Here is a 17,819-nt window from a genome sequence, read left to right on the forward strand (position 1 = left end):
CAAAAATCATCATTTGGGAATGTTGTCTATGGTGCTAGTGGTTAGAGATGACAGAAGCTGCAATGAGAAGAGGATTTGAAATTATTACTTCAGCATCCTATTTGTTTGTTCTTACCCAGTGTTGTTTCTTCTTTTATGTAGTCATGATGTTTTATATGAATCAATGATTTTAATATAGGATCTGTTAGTATAATTTCTCATGTACAAGGAGTGAAGTTGCTAGGCTAATATACCTAATTTAGGTTGATGTTTTGCTGTCACCTTTTCCAACTCACTGTCTAAAACGAATTTTTATTTTTTATGTAAGATTACGTTTGAATTTTGAATGTGAAGTCAATATCTAGGCGATACTCTCAGAGAAAGAGAAATTATTATATATTTTATATAAAAGTGTATAAAATTGGGAAGAGTTTTCATCTGAACTTCAGATTATTTAAATTCAATAAACTTATGGTTTATGAACAGGAGAAGCTCCCATCCTAGTATCAAAAAATACAGCCTCTCCAAAACAATGGTGTTTGCTTTATGAATGGGATGAATTAGATAAGGATTCACAGATAAGTGTTTTAATTAGTTTGAGGGTTGAATTTTAATACAATTGTATAATGATGTGTAAAGAGAATTACATGTGATAATTATATATCACTTATATATAAGAATACAAATGATACACAGCAATAGAGAGATCTTTGTGTATAATATCATGATGGGAAATAAACAGAGGAAAAATCTTGGGTTAGCACTGACCTGAGGACAATGGTAGGTGGAAAACAAAGACTTTTTTAATTCCAGTCTTTATTCAGCTTTCTGTGATTCTAAGTGCATTGTTAAATTTATTAGCAGTTTCATCTCTGAGCATACGGAGCATGTGTACTGTGACAATTATGAAATAAAAGCTTCTGATTTAAGTGTAGATAAGAGATGAGTTCTTATTGGTTCTTGCTATGCAGCAATTATTTATTTTTTTGCATTAAAATATTAGGTAAAAAATATTCTGCACTTAAAAACAATCATTTTTTCATATATTTGAATCAGGTTAAACACCACATACTTTTTCCACATCCAATTAAAAATGTAAGCTACCTGTTGCATATTTAGGAAATAGTAATGTATATTAGTTGTGTAGCTATATTTTAAGGTCGTGTATATGCTCATAGTTCTTGTTTCTTCATAATTTCTGATCGCTAAATGATTAATAAACTGTGTTGGCATAAGAATTAAACCAACAAGAGCAGTTTAACGTCTGTGAAAACTTAGTTTAGAGAGATTTGTGTTCACTGTTGATGATGTGTAATCAGATCTGCTTTTGATTCTGATTTATTTTTAAATCTTTGTGAATGAGATGCACACAGAATTGGTATGTGTGCTGGATTTGAATGGAAAAGCTACTTAGCTTGTTTCAATAACACAGAATTTTTTACATGTTCATACACCAAGCAGAGCAGCAAAAAAAGAAAAATTATATTGACTGGCTTGCTTTGTTGCTAAGTCATGGTTCTATTACTTCATTGTAATTAGCATTTTTCTTATTCTCTTACTATTTATGCTTTTCAGTACGACGTAAAAAGGCGCTGGTGTGGGAAACCACCTAGTCACAAATGTACTTTATTTTACTTCATAGTATTCTAATAGAATTACAGTTTAAAATCATAAATCCCATTTCAACCAGAAGCTGCCTGTACTACTGGGAATCATTGGCATTTGAGCTGTGTTGATGGAGTGGCTGTATGAGTGAAGTGCCTGGAGAAGCTCAGCAGAGTTCTGAGTAGGTTATAAAATCACAGGAACTTCACCAAGAGTCTGATCTTTTCCTTGTACTGTTAAGAACACACAATAAAAGCAAAGATGTTCGTAGGTATTTTCAGCAGTGCCTGCCTGAAGTATAGGGTTTTACAAATCACCAGCAGCATTGCGAGGGAGTTGAGTTTAGTAAAATGAATAAAGGTGGTGTAGATTAGGCACCCTGGTACATGAAGACGAAAAGGTTGTAAAATTTGAGAAATGTGCTAGTATATTTCTGTTGAGCAGGCCAATTGAATTTTGCAGAGTACACTGGTCTTTTTCAGGATACTTTGCTAAAGTGGAATTGTCTTAGCAAAGAGAAAATGTTGTTTAGTGCCTTTGTACTGGCAGGCCTTATGGTTCTGTGTATGTGGGGGACCTTAGACAAATTATCTGTGTGCATAACTGCATGTTCCTTTAATTTCTAGTGTCTGAAAACTATGTTTAAGACTTAGCATTTTAAAGCTTTCTAACCAGTCAGCAAAGAAAATCATAATCATACTCCTGTTTAGGTTGGAATGGGCCCCTGGAAGTCATTTGGTCCAACCTTCCACTTCAGGCAGCGTCAGCTTCCCTTGCTCAGTGCCTCATTTCAGTTGACTCGTGGATCTCTCTCTCTGAGGACGAAGACTCCAGAACTTCTACAAGCAACCATTCCTGATGTTGTCACTGTGAATTTATTTTCCTCACATAATCAGAATTTCCCATGTTCCAACTTTTATCATTTGTTTCTTGTTTTTTTCATTTGTGACCTCAGTGAAGAATATGGCTCCTCTTTACTTCTGCATTACGCAGTTGAATGCCGTCTCTGATTCCTGCCTTAGCCCTTGCCTTCTTAAGGCGCCCAGTGGGGAGGCCAGTATAAATGCACACCTTTTGTGTATGTTCTCCTTGCATTCAAATTTAGTGAGGGGTTCCTTGTTCACTTGCATTGGCTATCTGTCACACCTGCTCAGCTTTCTGTGTATTGGAGTGGACCCTCCTACTTTTTATATCTTCTTTGAAGGTCATCCAGCCCTCTTGTCCTGCAGGGATGCTATGCTTCAGTCTCACTATGGGTGCTACTAAACAGATCCCTCAACATGCTGAGATCTGCTGTCTTGAAGCCTGTAATGTTGCTGTTCATCTTGATCATTTTTCTCAGGGTCATAGACTCTGATCTCCTGGTCTTTGCAGGCAAGGCTGACATCAGCTTTCACATCTGCAACAAGTTCTTCCTTATTTGTGAATAGCAAGACCAATATTTCCCCTCGGCAGCTGCAGCAGTTCTGTGTTCTTATGATTTAAAAAAAAAATACATCTAGCTTAACGAACAGATTATTGCAGCAAAACTTCTGAAATTTTGTTGATTGATCTTCTGTGCTTTTTTGTGAATTGTGTCTACTTCATGTAATTAGATACTGTCTGAGTGTCTCACACTGTCACAAATTAAGATAATTTTCTTTAGCAACTTTACATGCTGAAGGACTAATTCTTAACCCACATAAGTATAGTCATTGGTTAGTCTGAAAAAAAATAATCTAATTGTCATTCTAAGGACGTGTCTCAAAACTAGCATTCTTTTTGCTTCTCTCAAAACTCAGCCTTGCCTTAAACTTAGTTTCTTAAACTAGCTTAGTACTATAAGCAGAGATACCGTAAATATTGTGTGATACAGAACAAGAGCCTCTAAGAACACACTGACTTCGCAAAATGCTGTTGTCAGTTTGTAAACTTTTAGAATATGCAATTAATTTAAAATACAAAGGCACTTTCAATAGCTTATCGTTTCTGTACTCCTTCAAAATTGACTTCTGATAGCATACAGAAGCAACCTGCAGGTCTCTGAGAAAAATAGAGATAGATGTAGACAGGCGCTGGCTTCCGTCCTCATTAAATTAATCTATAAGGTCCTCAGGTTAAGTCATTCTGTTTAGCCAAGCTAATCAAATGTGCTCATCCTTATATAGCCTGTTACCTATGGTTTATCAGATGAAATTCAAAGGTATAGGAGCTTTGGAGGCACCTGCATGGCTTAAGGATTTCTGTCACTTGAACTAAGCCATGCAGGTGTCTGTAGGACGGTTACAAACCTGATCACTGGTAGATCAACTGTTAAAAGCAACCTGTTTTCATCAGAGATCCGTCTGTACAGCAGAATCCAGCAAATCGTTTCATCAGCTCAGCTAAGTTGGAAAGATGCTGTGTGAGGAGTGAGAGGGCAAAAGGTAATGAAGAGATAAGGGAACATCTGAAGTTTGCGTTGTTGCATAAAACCACTTTTAACTACAACTTTAATTTCTGGGAGCTTTAACAAAAAGAGCAAATGTGCTTGCCAAATTCCTGTCCTCAGGGGAGGATTCTGCTTTTTTTCTTTAAAGTATAATGAAGCAAGCAGATAAAATACAACAAAGTAAGTAGGGCTGAACTTCTAAGTTTCATGCATCCATAAACAAGAGTTTTGTCTTTGGATTTTACTGTTAAAAGCATCTTTCTATATGTAAGAAAAATAACCGTGGTCTCATGCTCTGCTAGCAATTTGAAATAGTTTCATACATTTCATGCAACTATGTTCCTGGGCAAAGTTTCCTGTGCATAATTTGTTACAGAATTGCAAGAAGTGTCTTTTATGAAATAGATGTGTTATTGAAAATACTTTAGGTTAAAGAAACTCTTCAACAATGTTGTCTTTTTTTTTTTTCTTTTTTTTTTTTTCAGTTCATCTTATCTTTAGAAATTAAAGCAGCAAATTCTTTGGATCATACCTTGGAAAACAAGATCAAATTCTCTTTGTTCTCACAGTAACTTCCTTCCCCATATTTTTAGGATTGTATTCAACGGAACTGATGTCAAAAATTACCAAAGCATCCTCTGCTGTATACTTAGAAACAAATTAAGCACTTACAAGGTAGCTTTCAGCGAGGGTCCTTCACCAGAGATGAACAGATATGTTTACAAAGCAACTGAAAGAAGCAAGAACAGAAAGCTTGTTCCCACCTTAGTCATGTTCCCCTCACCAGTTTTGTTAATGTACTCACCTGACTATTGTGTATTAGATAGGTTGTTGAAAAGAAGCCACAATATTTTTCTCTTCTTACAGAAAATCATAGAATGAGTTACAAAGTTATCACCTTGCCTTTGCTTATGTTGAAGAACTAAAGTTTCTGTGGTAATTATCAGGATGATTTCATGAAAATTACCATGTCATGATATGCTTGGCTATGTGAAAAGGGACTAATTAATACAAATTAATCCATGTAATTTGGAAACCATAACTATGTATGGCTTTATGGAAAGACAAACAACAAAGCTGCTGAAGTACATTAACTGAAACCGGTAATGAAAAGAAATTAAGGAGGGATTTTTTTAAATATCTCTTAGTGTTTTCTCTGTGTTTTGTTCATTTAAAATTTAAAATATCTTGGCAAATGCCAGAGCGAATCTAAGCTAAAGGCCATTTTTTTGGAGGGAATGAGAGGACAATGGAAGAGAGCAACCCTTATGGTGCCTCATGCCTATGCCTTCAATTAAGCTGTTTCACCACATCTTGGCAATTGGATCAATAAGCAGAATGGTTTTGGTTCAGCAATGGATTGATTTGCAGATTCTTGTGAATTCCACAACTGGTTGCAATTAGAAGTTCTTGGAGTTTGAAAGTCTGCTCTCAAATGGTAGCTCTGTCATAGCAATTGTAGTAGTTTGCTAGGTTACTGATACTTTCACAGAATCACAGAATTTCTAGGTTGGAAGAGACCTCAAGATCATCAAGTCCAACCTCTGACCTAACACTAAACCATATCCCACTAAACCATATCCCTAAGCTCTACATCTAAATGTCTTTTAAAGGCTTCCAGGGATGGTGACTCCACCACTTCCCTGGGCAGCCTATTCCAATGTCTGACAACCCTTTCGGTAAAGAAGTTCTTCCTAAGATCCAACCTAAAACTACCCTGGCACAACTTAAGCCCATTCCCCCTCGTCCTGTACGTTTCATCGGTGCGTAAGATGTAAGAATAGAAGAATAGGCTTATTTGAAGCGTAGATTTGTAAAAACGAGAAAAAATCAGAAATCATTCAAATTATTTAGTACTATGGTTACCAGGGATCATCTTGGGCTTCTCATCTAGCATCTCTAATAAATGCATGTAACATGTTCCTGGCTTGGATGTCAGAAAGAATTCCTTCGGCAAATCCTACTTTTGTAAACAGCAGATGGGGTCATTGAGAAGCATTGCTCTAAACAACCTAGACCTGTAAGTCATGACAGACTAATACAGACTTATCTATCTGCCCTTCAGAAGACTTTACTTCTGTTTGGTTTGTCGGCTGTAGATTATGTAGTATTGTGGGGGAACTAATGCTGCTTAGTGTGTGCCCAGTTTCCCAAAGCTCCGTGGTTTACTTTTCTACTTCACCTTGAATGTTGCATTCCTGGTTTTAAGCTTCAGGCTGATTTCTGCGTTTTTAGTTTCCTTAAAACCAAATATTTTACCTTTACAAATAATACACATGTACATTTGTATTTGTATATGTACCTAGCAAACACCAATGGCACAAGTTTCCTTGAAGATCCTTGCGAACTTGCCCTGAGTTTTGTATAGGCATTGCAATTCATGCAACAGTACTTTCTCTGTTTCTTGAACAGAAAGCTATGGGAGAGTGCATCACGTCTCGGTTAAATTCTGATGTACTGTATACAGTATTCTGAATACTGATGAGGATGAGTAACGATACCTGAGAGTTAGCCTGGGTTTGGCAGAGCTGTTATGACTGGGTTTAGTCTTGGTGTCATTTGAAATATACTGCTGTCTCACAATTCAGTTATTACTTGCCATTTTTGTCCTTACATAATAACGGGGATATTATAAAGGTTATTACACAGTAACAGTATGCTCTTCCAAGTCTTAATAACAAAGCAGTTAGTATACGCTTTCATTCAAATATCACGTAACAATGATATATTGAATGACATTTTCTGTTTTGTATAATATTTTAGTAGTATTCTCCTTTTTACACTTTGAAATGATGAATAAGAAGATAAAAAGTGTTCTTGTTTGTAGGAAAAATATGGAGAAAAATTGGAGTAATGACTCTTCCTATCAGAAAACATAACATTCGGTGCAGAAAATGTTGCATAACCTTATATTCTTTCCTTTCTACTCACCCATCTATTTTTCCTGCTTTTTCTGTTTCTATATTTTATTGGTCTTTCCCTAAAATAAGAACAAAGATGACTTGTGAAGATCCTCAGCAGTGTGTTTAAGAACAAAAACTATTTTACGATTTTTTATCTGCCTTTGGTACAGAACAATAAACTTTCAGATCTGTTGATGAAACTTTCATAATTTTGATTTATTTTTTTCTCTCTTCCGCATGTTTTATTTTAAACTGTAGTCTCACTAATCAAGTCTAGATTTAGATGGAAATAAAAAGCTTTGGGACTGACAGGAAACCATTGTCTAGCATTTATAGAGACTTCAGGTGGTAAATTAAAGCTTGCTTTGTTACTCGCGCGTATTCTGATATTCTGAAATTCTTTAAAGTCCTCAAGTGTAAATATTGTGTCCCTTACTGTGTTGTATCTGTACTTCCTTAAATGTTAGGATTAGGCAGTTAAAAGTTGAGTATTTGAGTTCTGGCATAAGACTGAGTTCAGTATAAGTATCATTACAAGTGTTCTTTTAACCAAAAAGTAGGCAAGTTTCTCGTTGTCCTAGGCTGTTACAGCATTGGTTTTCTGTTGTTTGTTTTGTCTTTACATCAATAACATTGTTAGAGAATTTCTCTTTCTTTCATAACTGTAAAACAGGTATGCCTTACATTTTGTTTTCTATGAATGAATACCTTTAAAAACCACGTTCCTTACTCAGGATCAGAGTGTCATTGCTCCTGCAGAGGAGTGAACTGTAACTACCTCTGCCTCTTTTCCATTCGGTTTTTCTTTTCTTTCTCCTCTTTCCCCATATGATTTTTATACGCACATCATTTATAGCACAATGGTCTAAATAACTGTCTGGACGCCAGTGTCAGAGGTGCACACAGAAGCTGAGGAGAGGCTTTCCTGACCTGATGCACTGGCCTTGTGCCATGTTGGGTGGCATGGACACAGGGACTTTGTTTCATGCCCTGCTTGTGCTGGCTGGAAGAGTGAACCAGAGTGAGGGGACATGTGCTCCGGTGCCGGTAAAGAGATGTATTTGGGCCTGAGCAGCAATGTCTGCAAGAGCATTATTCATTGAGCACTTCAGTTTTCATCTTTTTTTTTTTTTTGAGAGATATTGTGTTTATGTGAAAAATAATATCAAGGTCTATCACCATGTAGCAGAGAACAAAGTTTTTTTTAGTGGCCACCTGGAATGGGCCACGGAAGAATGAGCTCAGAAACCAGGGTCCTGTGTTAGGAATGCCCTGGTTACTTCCTGCAGTGGAGGATTTGTCTCAAGTAAACAGAAAGTAGGTAGCAGATTGAACTTCCCAGGATGAGACAGAAGAGATTTGAACCATTTAAGAGATTTACTCATTGCAATTTATACAAGGGCACTTGAAAAAGTGTGTGGAGTGTAGAACATTGTTATTACATTCCCCTCAGCACAGGCAGGATGGTATGGAAGCCTTTGGGTACTTAACACTGTAAGGCTGACTAGAAGTGATGGAAGAATTTGTTCAGAGGTTGTTGGTCACAAGAGGAAGGGTCAGTTGACGTTGAGGTATCTAGTGGTACGGGCATTCATACTGCATTCATTATGCTTTCATTTGCTATTGCCTCTTTCATTCCCAATGTAATTTTGCTTGGAGAGAATTTGCTTTAGCTTGTTTCTTTCAGATTTCTTTCCTGCAAAAACACTAGGGGAAAAGCAAACAGATATATTACATTATCACAGAAATTTATGAGGCATTTCACACAAACCAGCAAAGCATACTTCTTAATGCATTAGGAGGTCTTTGAGAGGAAAGAATAAAACCACTGGGGCTCCTTCTCCAGTCTACAAATATCTATAGGCAAATTTCTTTTCTCAGTGAAGCTGGATCGTATTTGTAATGTCAATAAAATTAGTGAGGAAGTTTCCCTGCTGTCTCCCTTTTCAAAGTAAATATCTAACAGAAGTTTTGGTATACAGTGTCTGAAACTGTTCTGGAAAGAATCCAGGCTATCTGTACAGTTTTAAGGGATATCAAGTTATATTGGCTACATAACTCTTCTTGGGCTTTTGTAAAAATTAGTGGTTGGAGTTGGCATCAAGTTCCTGGCAGCAGGGCAGGGCTTTCAAAGAGAGAACTTGCCATATATTTAGCAAAGCTTTTTTACCTAGACTATTCCCTGTACATTTACTACATATCAAAAAAATCTTGCTGTTATTCTCAAGACACAGCAAATTCTAACTTTATTAACGTTTGTGAGATTCATAGCAAGTTCAGCTAATGTAATATGGAGGTGCTGTTAGTGCAGGTGTCGCGTTAAGGGGTGTAGCTGATTAACCGTTACGGGCCCGGTCAGATTCAGGGGACTGAACCAGTCGGACATTCACCAAAAACACATTAACCGCCTGGGGGTCCAGTCAGACATTCACCATCAACGCATTAACGGCCTGGGGGTCCGTTCAGACATTCACCAAAAACGCATTAACCATCTGGGGGTCCGTTCAGACATTCACCAAAAATGCATTAACCGCCTGGGGGTCTGGTTAGATTCAGAACACTGAACTATCACGGATAACCACCCTCACCCTCGTTGCACTCAATGAGAGTTATCACAATGCAATCGAGTATGGTTTATTACAGCAACAGATAATCAGGTTCTTTTGGATTGCCGGTGATAGTGACTGTCTGCAAAAGCAAGTTAGTATGCATAAAATACACAGGTGTTATAGGTGTTGTAGGTGTTATACGTGTTACAGGTGTTATAGATGTTTATAGATGTTACAGATGTTACAGAGGTTATAGGTGTTGCAGGTGTTACAGATGTTACAGGTGTTTACAGGTGTCACAGGTGTGCAGCCTAGAAATAAACGCGTTAAAAGGATCAAAGACTCTATAGAGATTTATAAGCAAGTATTTAGATCTCACCCAAAGGCGTCCCAATGGGGGGGGAAGAGAGGCTCAGCCCGTCGACTGATCCCAGGAGTCAGGAGGTCCTAAGGATGTTGTCCTTGGGATGGTATCTCCCCTGATGGTGGTATCTTCCCTAACATCCCCTTTCTCTTGGGCCAATTTATATTATTTTCTATCTTTTAGGTGGAGCTTGAGTGGCTCTAGTCAAGCATATCTTAGTTATGATTGGTGTAAAGTTTTCCCGTCTCCGTTTAAAGTAATAGGCTCCGAGGAATTCAGAGCGCATGCTCAGTGAGGTGTGGTCGCACCTTGGAGGCGGGTAGCTTTTGGGATGGAGGTGTGTTTTGCTATTATAATGATATTATAATGAGCAAAAAGTACACTGGGGTACAGCATTTGTCAAAACATGACAGGTCTTTGGCTTAGGGTGGCAAAAAGTGCAGCTTTGTGCACAAGAACAATCGAGGCCCCATCTGATTACAGAGCCTAGCCGTGGTGTCTCCACTCCACTCTACGCTCCGTGCTGTTCCTTAGAGCTAGCACACCAAGTTTCCCCAGCGCGATAGCATCAAAGGTTGGGAGCCTAGGGAAAGCTCAGATAATGCAGTTATGCCCTACCCTGAAAGCCTCTTCAATGCTGTACCTTTTCCTAAAAATGTGAATGTTAGTTTTATTTTCCTAGTTACTTCAGGCATTTACACCACAGCAGGTGTTGGAGTACCTGATATATGAGGACAGCCTGAGAGAATGGGTTTTGCTCAACCTTAAGAGGAGGTCTAAGGAAGAGGTCTCAGTACTGTTTGTAACTATCCAACAGTTAGGTGTGGAGAAGGCTGTGCCAGACTTCTCGGTATCAAATTCTTTATATTACTTTCATTTTGAGTAGCCACTTTAATTTATGACATTTAATCTATCCCCTTTCTTCAGTATGCACCATATGGGTACTTGTATGCACAGCGTTGCAGTAGCTGAGGAGAAAATAGTTTTTGATGGCTTCCATTTCCATTGAACATAGATTAATGTAATCTGTACAGCACTAAATTCATCAGTACTGCAACCACGTATTTGACTTTCAGAATAGGAAACAGAATTCATGCTTGAGAACACGGTTAAAAGCCTAACTTTTTTCAGTGTTTTTTTTTTTTTTTTTTAAGATGAATTAATGAATCATTTAAATTGCTGTTTTTCTTTGCAGTGTTTGCTCTCTCAGCCAAAGTTCTGGGCCATTCAAACTTCAGCTTTACTTCTTCGGACCAAGCTTGAGAAAGGAAGCACTCGTAGAATGGAACGGGCAATGAAGCAAACTCAGGTAAGGCTTCTGAGCTGCCTTGACCCTGACCTGAACGCTTAAGTTAGGAATACGGGTTCTTTGTGTATTGAATGGAGATGGGCAGGAGTTAAGAGCTTCTGCAGTTCCTCTCTAAACAGTAGTGAGCCAAGACTTCTAATTATGCCTCTGGATTAGATGCATAAACTACAAATCCTCTTATTTCTGCCAGTCCTCAGACTAACTTGTATATTTATAGGTGAAAAATGGTCATTTTCTTTCCAAAACATTAAAGTTTCAGAAGATTGAAATTAAAATCTGTTTTCTTACCTCAATTTTCTAATTTCTATGATATCTGAGGAGTATTTTATGTGAGAGATCATAAGTTTAAAGCTCCTACTGCTATCTTAAAATATTTCTTATTGAAGTAAATCTGTAGGAAAAAAACAAACTTGAAAATGGTCACTCACTGTGAGAACAGAAAAATACATTTGTGATTACAGCTGCAATTTTGATTTACTGTTTTGATGTGGTACTTAGTATTTGCATTGCATGTTTGAGGTGGTGATTAAATAATCTTGCTCTGAACATAGATAACATCTGTTTTCAAGTAAAAATAATAAAAAATCAATCTGAAATTTATCAGCTAGTGGGATTTATTTAAGAAATAAATTTTTCAAAGGAAAAATCTGTAGGCTATATGAACATATTTTTCTTTGTGTGACAGAGTTTTGTTAGCCATCTGTCATCTTTATCCTGTTTAGTCTTGTTGTCACATGAACAGCAGGCATTAATATGTGTCAGTCAGGGAACAATCTTGCTGACTAAGACGGCCAGGAATGTACAAATTTAACCATCATAGTACTGTGCAATTAAATCCTGTAAAGCTGATGTTTCATTTCAAATCATTATTTATGCATGGACCTTTGAAGGAGTGCAGCTTGGATGTGTTGCTGCATTTTTATTCTGCTGAGGAGGACATAGAGTTGCTATAGTGGAATTTCCCTAAGGTCAGCAGGAGATGTCAAGGAAGCCAGGATTCCAAGTCTGGGAGAAGATGTAGCATCTGGTGGCATTTGGGAAGTGATCTCAGGATCCTTGATGCCCTAATCCATAAAGCAGTTGGAGCATATCCAACATATTTTGTCTAGCTTGATAAACCTGAGTACTGGAAGCTATTACACCATACAGCTTGACATTCTCATGATGGAAATCTTCGGAAGGGCTTATCATTCTTAGTATGTTTATCTGAATTCATCATGTGTTGCAACTGCAATAATGCAAAGGATTTGATAAGCATGCACTGTGACGTTCTGAGACACAACCTCACTACAGACATTTAATATGTGATTTTAAACACTATCTTGAATCCTTATATGTTTATGTTTTCTTTCATCTTTCTCTAGATGTTTGAATACAGTGACATATTTGTGTTGATTTGATTACAGTATGAAGCTCAGTTTCCAAAAACAGAAGTTGTATAAGGATTGATCTGTGCTAAATTAATCAAATAACTTGAATAACTTTCCATTTAAGGTTTTCATTCTTGAGTTCTGTCGGATCAGATTTTTTTTTTTTAATATAAATTCTAAGAATCTTTAAGGAATCAGAAAATGAAGGCTGACTGTTTAATGTTGTTTTTCATCCATAATACAAGTTTGATAAATTGTCTTCATAAAGATGTGTAAGTATTACCTGAAGAGCTAGCTAGTTCTGTATGTAGTTATCAGTAGAATACATATTTTAAAACCCCAGGAGTTTCATGCAAGTAGTTATTTCTCTTTTTATCAAAAAGTTTGATGTGGAAAACTGTGCAAGAGAAAAAGGCAAGTTAAGCCAAGCTTGGAAGGTTGTCAAGAGGCAGATATACATATGGTTGGACCACCCCCATTCTTCACAATATTTGCCTTTTAATTAACTACTAGAATTGTTTTAAGACAGCTTGAATAAGAAGTGGTGAACAGAATTGATTAAGTAGCTTTAGGGTCATGCGAAGTGTGTGCGTGGACCATTACAAACTCTCTTACTGGAGCTGGGACTGTCCTCTAGGCCTCTCCTACCATTATTCTTCCCCTCCCCATTTCCGCTGCCATATACTTGCTTTAGGTTTGGTTTACTCTGGGCCTGCATATCCTTCTAACCAACTGGTCTGACATACAAGCAGCTTCCCAGTGATAAAGCAAGCCAGGCTACATATGCATCATTTCAGTTGCTTTTTTGCCAAATAAATTACTTTAGGGCTATGTGTTTTGTGGACCTGGCTATCTTTGTTTAACTTAATTAGTTCAAAATAATTGCAGCTATTTTTGAAAGGAGGGTACATGGGTTGAATATAGCTGCCACGCTCCAAGTATTAGATATATCACTGCTTTGTTAAAAAGCTTTTACCAAATGATTATGTAAATACCTTTTCTAATTGGAAGTCTTCAAAAGGAACTGGCCTGAGTACTTTCAAAACCTTTCTGATTATGTTCAAAGTGTGAAGTACAGATAACGTAGACTTTGAAACCACCATAGATTTTAAAATAATTATTCTGGGTACTCTGGAATGTGCATCAGCTAGTAGCTAACTGGAAGTCAGGAAGAGAGATTTTTTTCTTAACGTTTTTCTGGATGCTGCTGGCCATCTCTGTCCAATTTTTGCCTAAATGAGATTTGTATCCACGAAAATAAGGTTAAAGTTTTTTTTTTAAATGAGTACTTTTTTCAACCATTTTTCTAAGAAAAAGAAACAGCATTCAAGAGCTAAACCAGAGTTCTCTTACTTTCCGCTAGAATATTTAATCATGACCAGTACGGCATATATTGACGTCTGGATCAAAGTACTGCCAACCAAAATGTGCTTCTGGATACAGCACAATTAAAAAAAAAATAAAATAAAATTGGGTGGTGGTTGGCTTTTTTTTCCATATGGGTATATTTGAGGGAGGGTTAAGTGCTAGGATGGAAAGAAAGGAAAGGGGTAGGTAGAGAAAACAGGAGGAAAAAGTGAAAAGTGGTAGTTTTTGATAAATTGCTCTCAGCATAAGCAGGATCCTGGCATTTCTACATCAGTTTTGGGATCTTCAGCTACCTCCTATTGTAAGAAAGTAATTTAGAAACTATTAATAATGGAAAATAGGTTGGAACAAGCTGTTAAACCACAAGATACTGCTAAAAGTGCAGCCAGAGCTCAAGTAATAGAATGGGAGATAAAAGGGGAGTTTTGAGTGGTCTAGCAGATTGTTTTTTTTTTTTTTTTTTTTTTTTTTTTAATGGAGAGAGAGAGAAAAGAGGGAAGATCACTCAAAAAATTAAAAGTTTAGCACACGTAAAGGAAAGCATCCCACTGTAGTTTCTTGATATGTGAAATAAGAGCGCTCTTTCATGTTGATGATTTCTTAAAATTTTTTAAGAATGAAGCAAAATGAATGAAAAGCTTTGTGCTGAGTATAACAGTGGGGTGGAAGCAAGTCCATCGTTACTCAGGCAGCAAGAGAGGTGAAGGTGCTGTGTGCCTGGTATACCAGTAGCCTACTGTAACGTATCCTACAGTGACTTGTTACAGCTGCTTCCTGCAGCTTAATCCATGTGGTTACACTGGCTACCTCGATGCTTGGAGCTTTTGTCAGCTTATGTGCCTCGTTTCTGATTGTATTTTCAAGTGCTAGCTGCACCTGGCGATAACATGCCTGTGAGCCAATCGCTCAGTTTTCCGAAGGCGCAATACGACGTAGGTGATATTTCATACGGTTCTCTCGCTTGCTTTTCTTGGCAGCAAAGGAATTTGCCTGTTAGTGGGGGAGAAATGTGTCTTGAAAGGGTGTTTTTAATAAGACTTCAGGAGAGCAGGGAGCAGAGTAGCAATATTATAGGCTAATCATTATGTCTTAAGATTGAAAGGTCACATGAGAGCTTGTTTTATATCCTTAGTCATACACAGATGTATGTGGTTGGGAATTCTGTGTCAACTGCTCGGTAATTTTCACTTAAATTATACTTCAGAGTGTCATTTTCTCAGCAACAAATGTTTTTCTGTGTGTATCTAAATGGGAAATAATGATTTTTTTGGTTTAAATTGTTCTTACCAGAAACATGCTGTAGTTGGTGTGCAGTTACTTCAAATCTGAAAAGAGTTGAGTATATCTTTATTGAAAGAAAAGCCAGTATAGATCTAACAGAACTGTCATCTTGTGCTCTATGAGGCACAACTTGCCCAAATGCAACTTTATCGTTTCATTATTTTCACGCTGATGGTCTTTAAATAGTTATGCAAGAAAGTTGTGCCATTTATCATAGTAATAATATCCTTTTTTCTTTCAAAACTTAAATGTTGCCTCCTTGCCAACTTGCTCCCCGTGCTTTGCTTTATTTGGCAGTTCTTCGACGTTGGATAAATTCAACGTTTAAGGGAAGAGCTCAAAAAAAGAGAAGGGAGCAGCCTTCCTCCCACTAGACAACTGATCTAGAGAGGTTTGAGGCTAACACAATTTCTCCACTTTTTCTGCTTCTTAAATATTTCTGATCAGGTATCAAACCAGTATAGAGAGATTTTAAGTATGACCAAAGGAATGACAAGACTTGCATGTTCAGCTAAACTATTAGGTGACTACACTGGGAGTTCCTCTTCTTTGACCACCTCTTGTACTCTGTTAAGTGAGATTTTAATAGTTGCTTTTAGCTGTGTATTGAATGGGAGAGGGGAGGAAAGGAGAAAAATAGACGTGAAAAATGTAGGTAGTAAATTTGTTTTACATGACATTTCTAATAGGAAGTTCCTGGAATCTGAGAAATACTCTGGTGAACCAAGAGATTTACCTCGCTCTCTTTGGGAAGATAATAAGTGGAAGAGACACCTTTTCTTTTATCCTGTAGAGATCCCACACTGATACCCATATAGTTCTCAGCTATTATGAATTGTATTTATTACTAGAATATGTTTCGGAAATATTTTAGTAAGAGGACAAAAGCCAGGTGCCTTATAAAAAGATATTCTTAATGTGGTCCAGACAAGATCACAAGGTCTCCAGACCCCTAGAAATAAACCGTATTACTTCAGAAAGCAGTCGCAAGGGAGAGTGACCTCTTGGTGATAGTTATGATTTCAGTCTCAAGACACACGTTCCCAGAACGTATTTCATTTTGCTTAAGCGGATGACAAGTTTGACAGATCGAAGATGTTACATGACAGAAGCAATTCTGGGGATACACCAAGCACATTAACACACTTCAAAATAATTAGTGTAGTGGTGCTTGGCTCCCTCTGTTTTTCTTCTACTATGCAATTATGGTTTCTGCTGGGGAAAAAAAAAAAAAAAAAAAAAAAAAGATTTAGTCTGCCAAGAGTTATTCAGGAATAACTGAAGTGGTTTTGTACCATTGGCAAAAAAGAGAATATTAAATAGTATAATTTTCCAGGTACTGATTTCTGGCTAGAAATTTTCTACTGCACTGTTGTATTCGCCAAGTTGGATCACTGCTATTAGTTAGTGTGGGGAAAAGAACGTAGCCATTCTTTCTGTGCTAAATTTTCTTCATATTCTCAGCTAGCACTGTGAAAGTACGAGCCTTTTTGCTCATTTGAGAATTATGTTCAATACCTGAACAGTCCTACTCCTAGTGTCATAGACTTTCTAAAAGCAGACAAAAATATTAAGCTTTCCAGTTTTTCAAATGTTTCCCACTGATTCTTAGATTGGAAGGTGTTTACCTTTCTCTCTTCACAGTCTCTTTAGCCAGTGTTTTGAAAATTGAAATAGAGGTATTAGGAGTCATAATGCCAGATAGGACAATCCTCAAGCTACAATGATGAGTAATACCATGCTTTTTGAAGTCCAAATGATGACAACAACTTGCAAAGAAAAATATGGATATTGACAGATTTCAGGACACAGCATTCACATTTTTCTGCCTCAGTATTGCACTGGAAGAAGTAAACATTACAAGCTCAATTTCAACAAAACTGAACAGTTAAAATAATCAAGTTCCGCATGGAGTTAGACCAGATGCAAGGCATGGAGCACACACTATTCCCACCTATTGCTAACTGAATAGATGCATGTTTACAGCTGTTGTCTTAAACATCCTTGCAAAACTGCAGGTATGTATCCCAAGGTGAGCTAACAAACCATGTTCTGAAGTAGCTTAGTAGTGATAGAATTTCTTGAGTTGCATTGCGCAATGAATGTGCCAGGAACTACAAAACAGACTCTCCCTTTTCTGTTAAGGAAATTGTCTATTCCCCCTGTATTGTAATTAAACTGTAACTTCAAAGTTACAGCTTGTGTTTATTTCTTTCTCCATCCTTGTATTCACTTCCCTCTTTAGAGAAAAACAAAGTCTTTGGATCTGTCTTTCAGCATTGACTGCAATTGCGCATTCCCCCAGAGCAAGCTGATTTGGGAATTAAAAGCAGTGCAAACACAACAGATTGGAACTTAATGCAGGCTTATTATTTTGATTTGTATGCAGTTCCTCTGCCGTTCTTGCACCTTGTGCTAAGTTTTGTGTAACTGCTGTTTTGCCAATGGCAGTATCAAAGCTAGGTAACTAGCTACAACTATGGAACTTGCTTCTAGACTAGATGAAGTTGAAATTTTTCACGCGTGGGTGCGCCTCCCCCACATGGCTGTATGAAACATGTCTACTGTGAAAGATAGTAGGGTAGATGTGTGCAGCTATACAGAGCTGTGACATAAATGTCAAGTCATCTGATAGGAAAAGGGGAAAATTTGAATGAAGTTCTTTTTTGGAGACTAACTAC

At 37.3% G+C, this 17,819-nt stretch overlaps 1 protein-coding gene across 2 annotated transcripts in view; it reads left to right on the top strand.

Moving 5' to 3' along the window:
* TTC27 (tetratricopeptide repeat domain 27) overlaps positions 1-17,819 on the top strand; it is a 111,333-nt gene that overhangs the window by 48,627 nt on the left and 44,887 nt on the right. For both annotated transcript variants that reach the window (XM_084284974.1, XM_084284975.1), the window contains exon 10: positions 11,006-11,119. In XM_084284974.1, the coding sequence (XP_084141100.1) occupies positions 11,006-11,119 (114 nt within the window). The remainder of the gene's footprint in view (positions 1-11,005; positions 11,120-17,819) is intronic.

The sequence above is a fragment of the Netta rufina genome (genome assembly GCF_964035555.1).
Source record: "Netta rufina genome assembly, chromosome: 3".
Classification (NCBI taxonomy): Eukaryota; Metazoa; Chordata; class Aves; order Anseriformes; family Anatidae; genus Netta; species Netta rufina.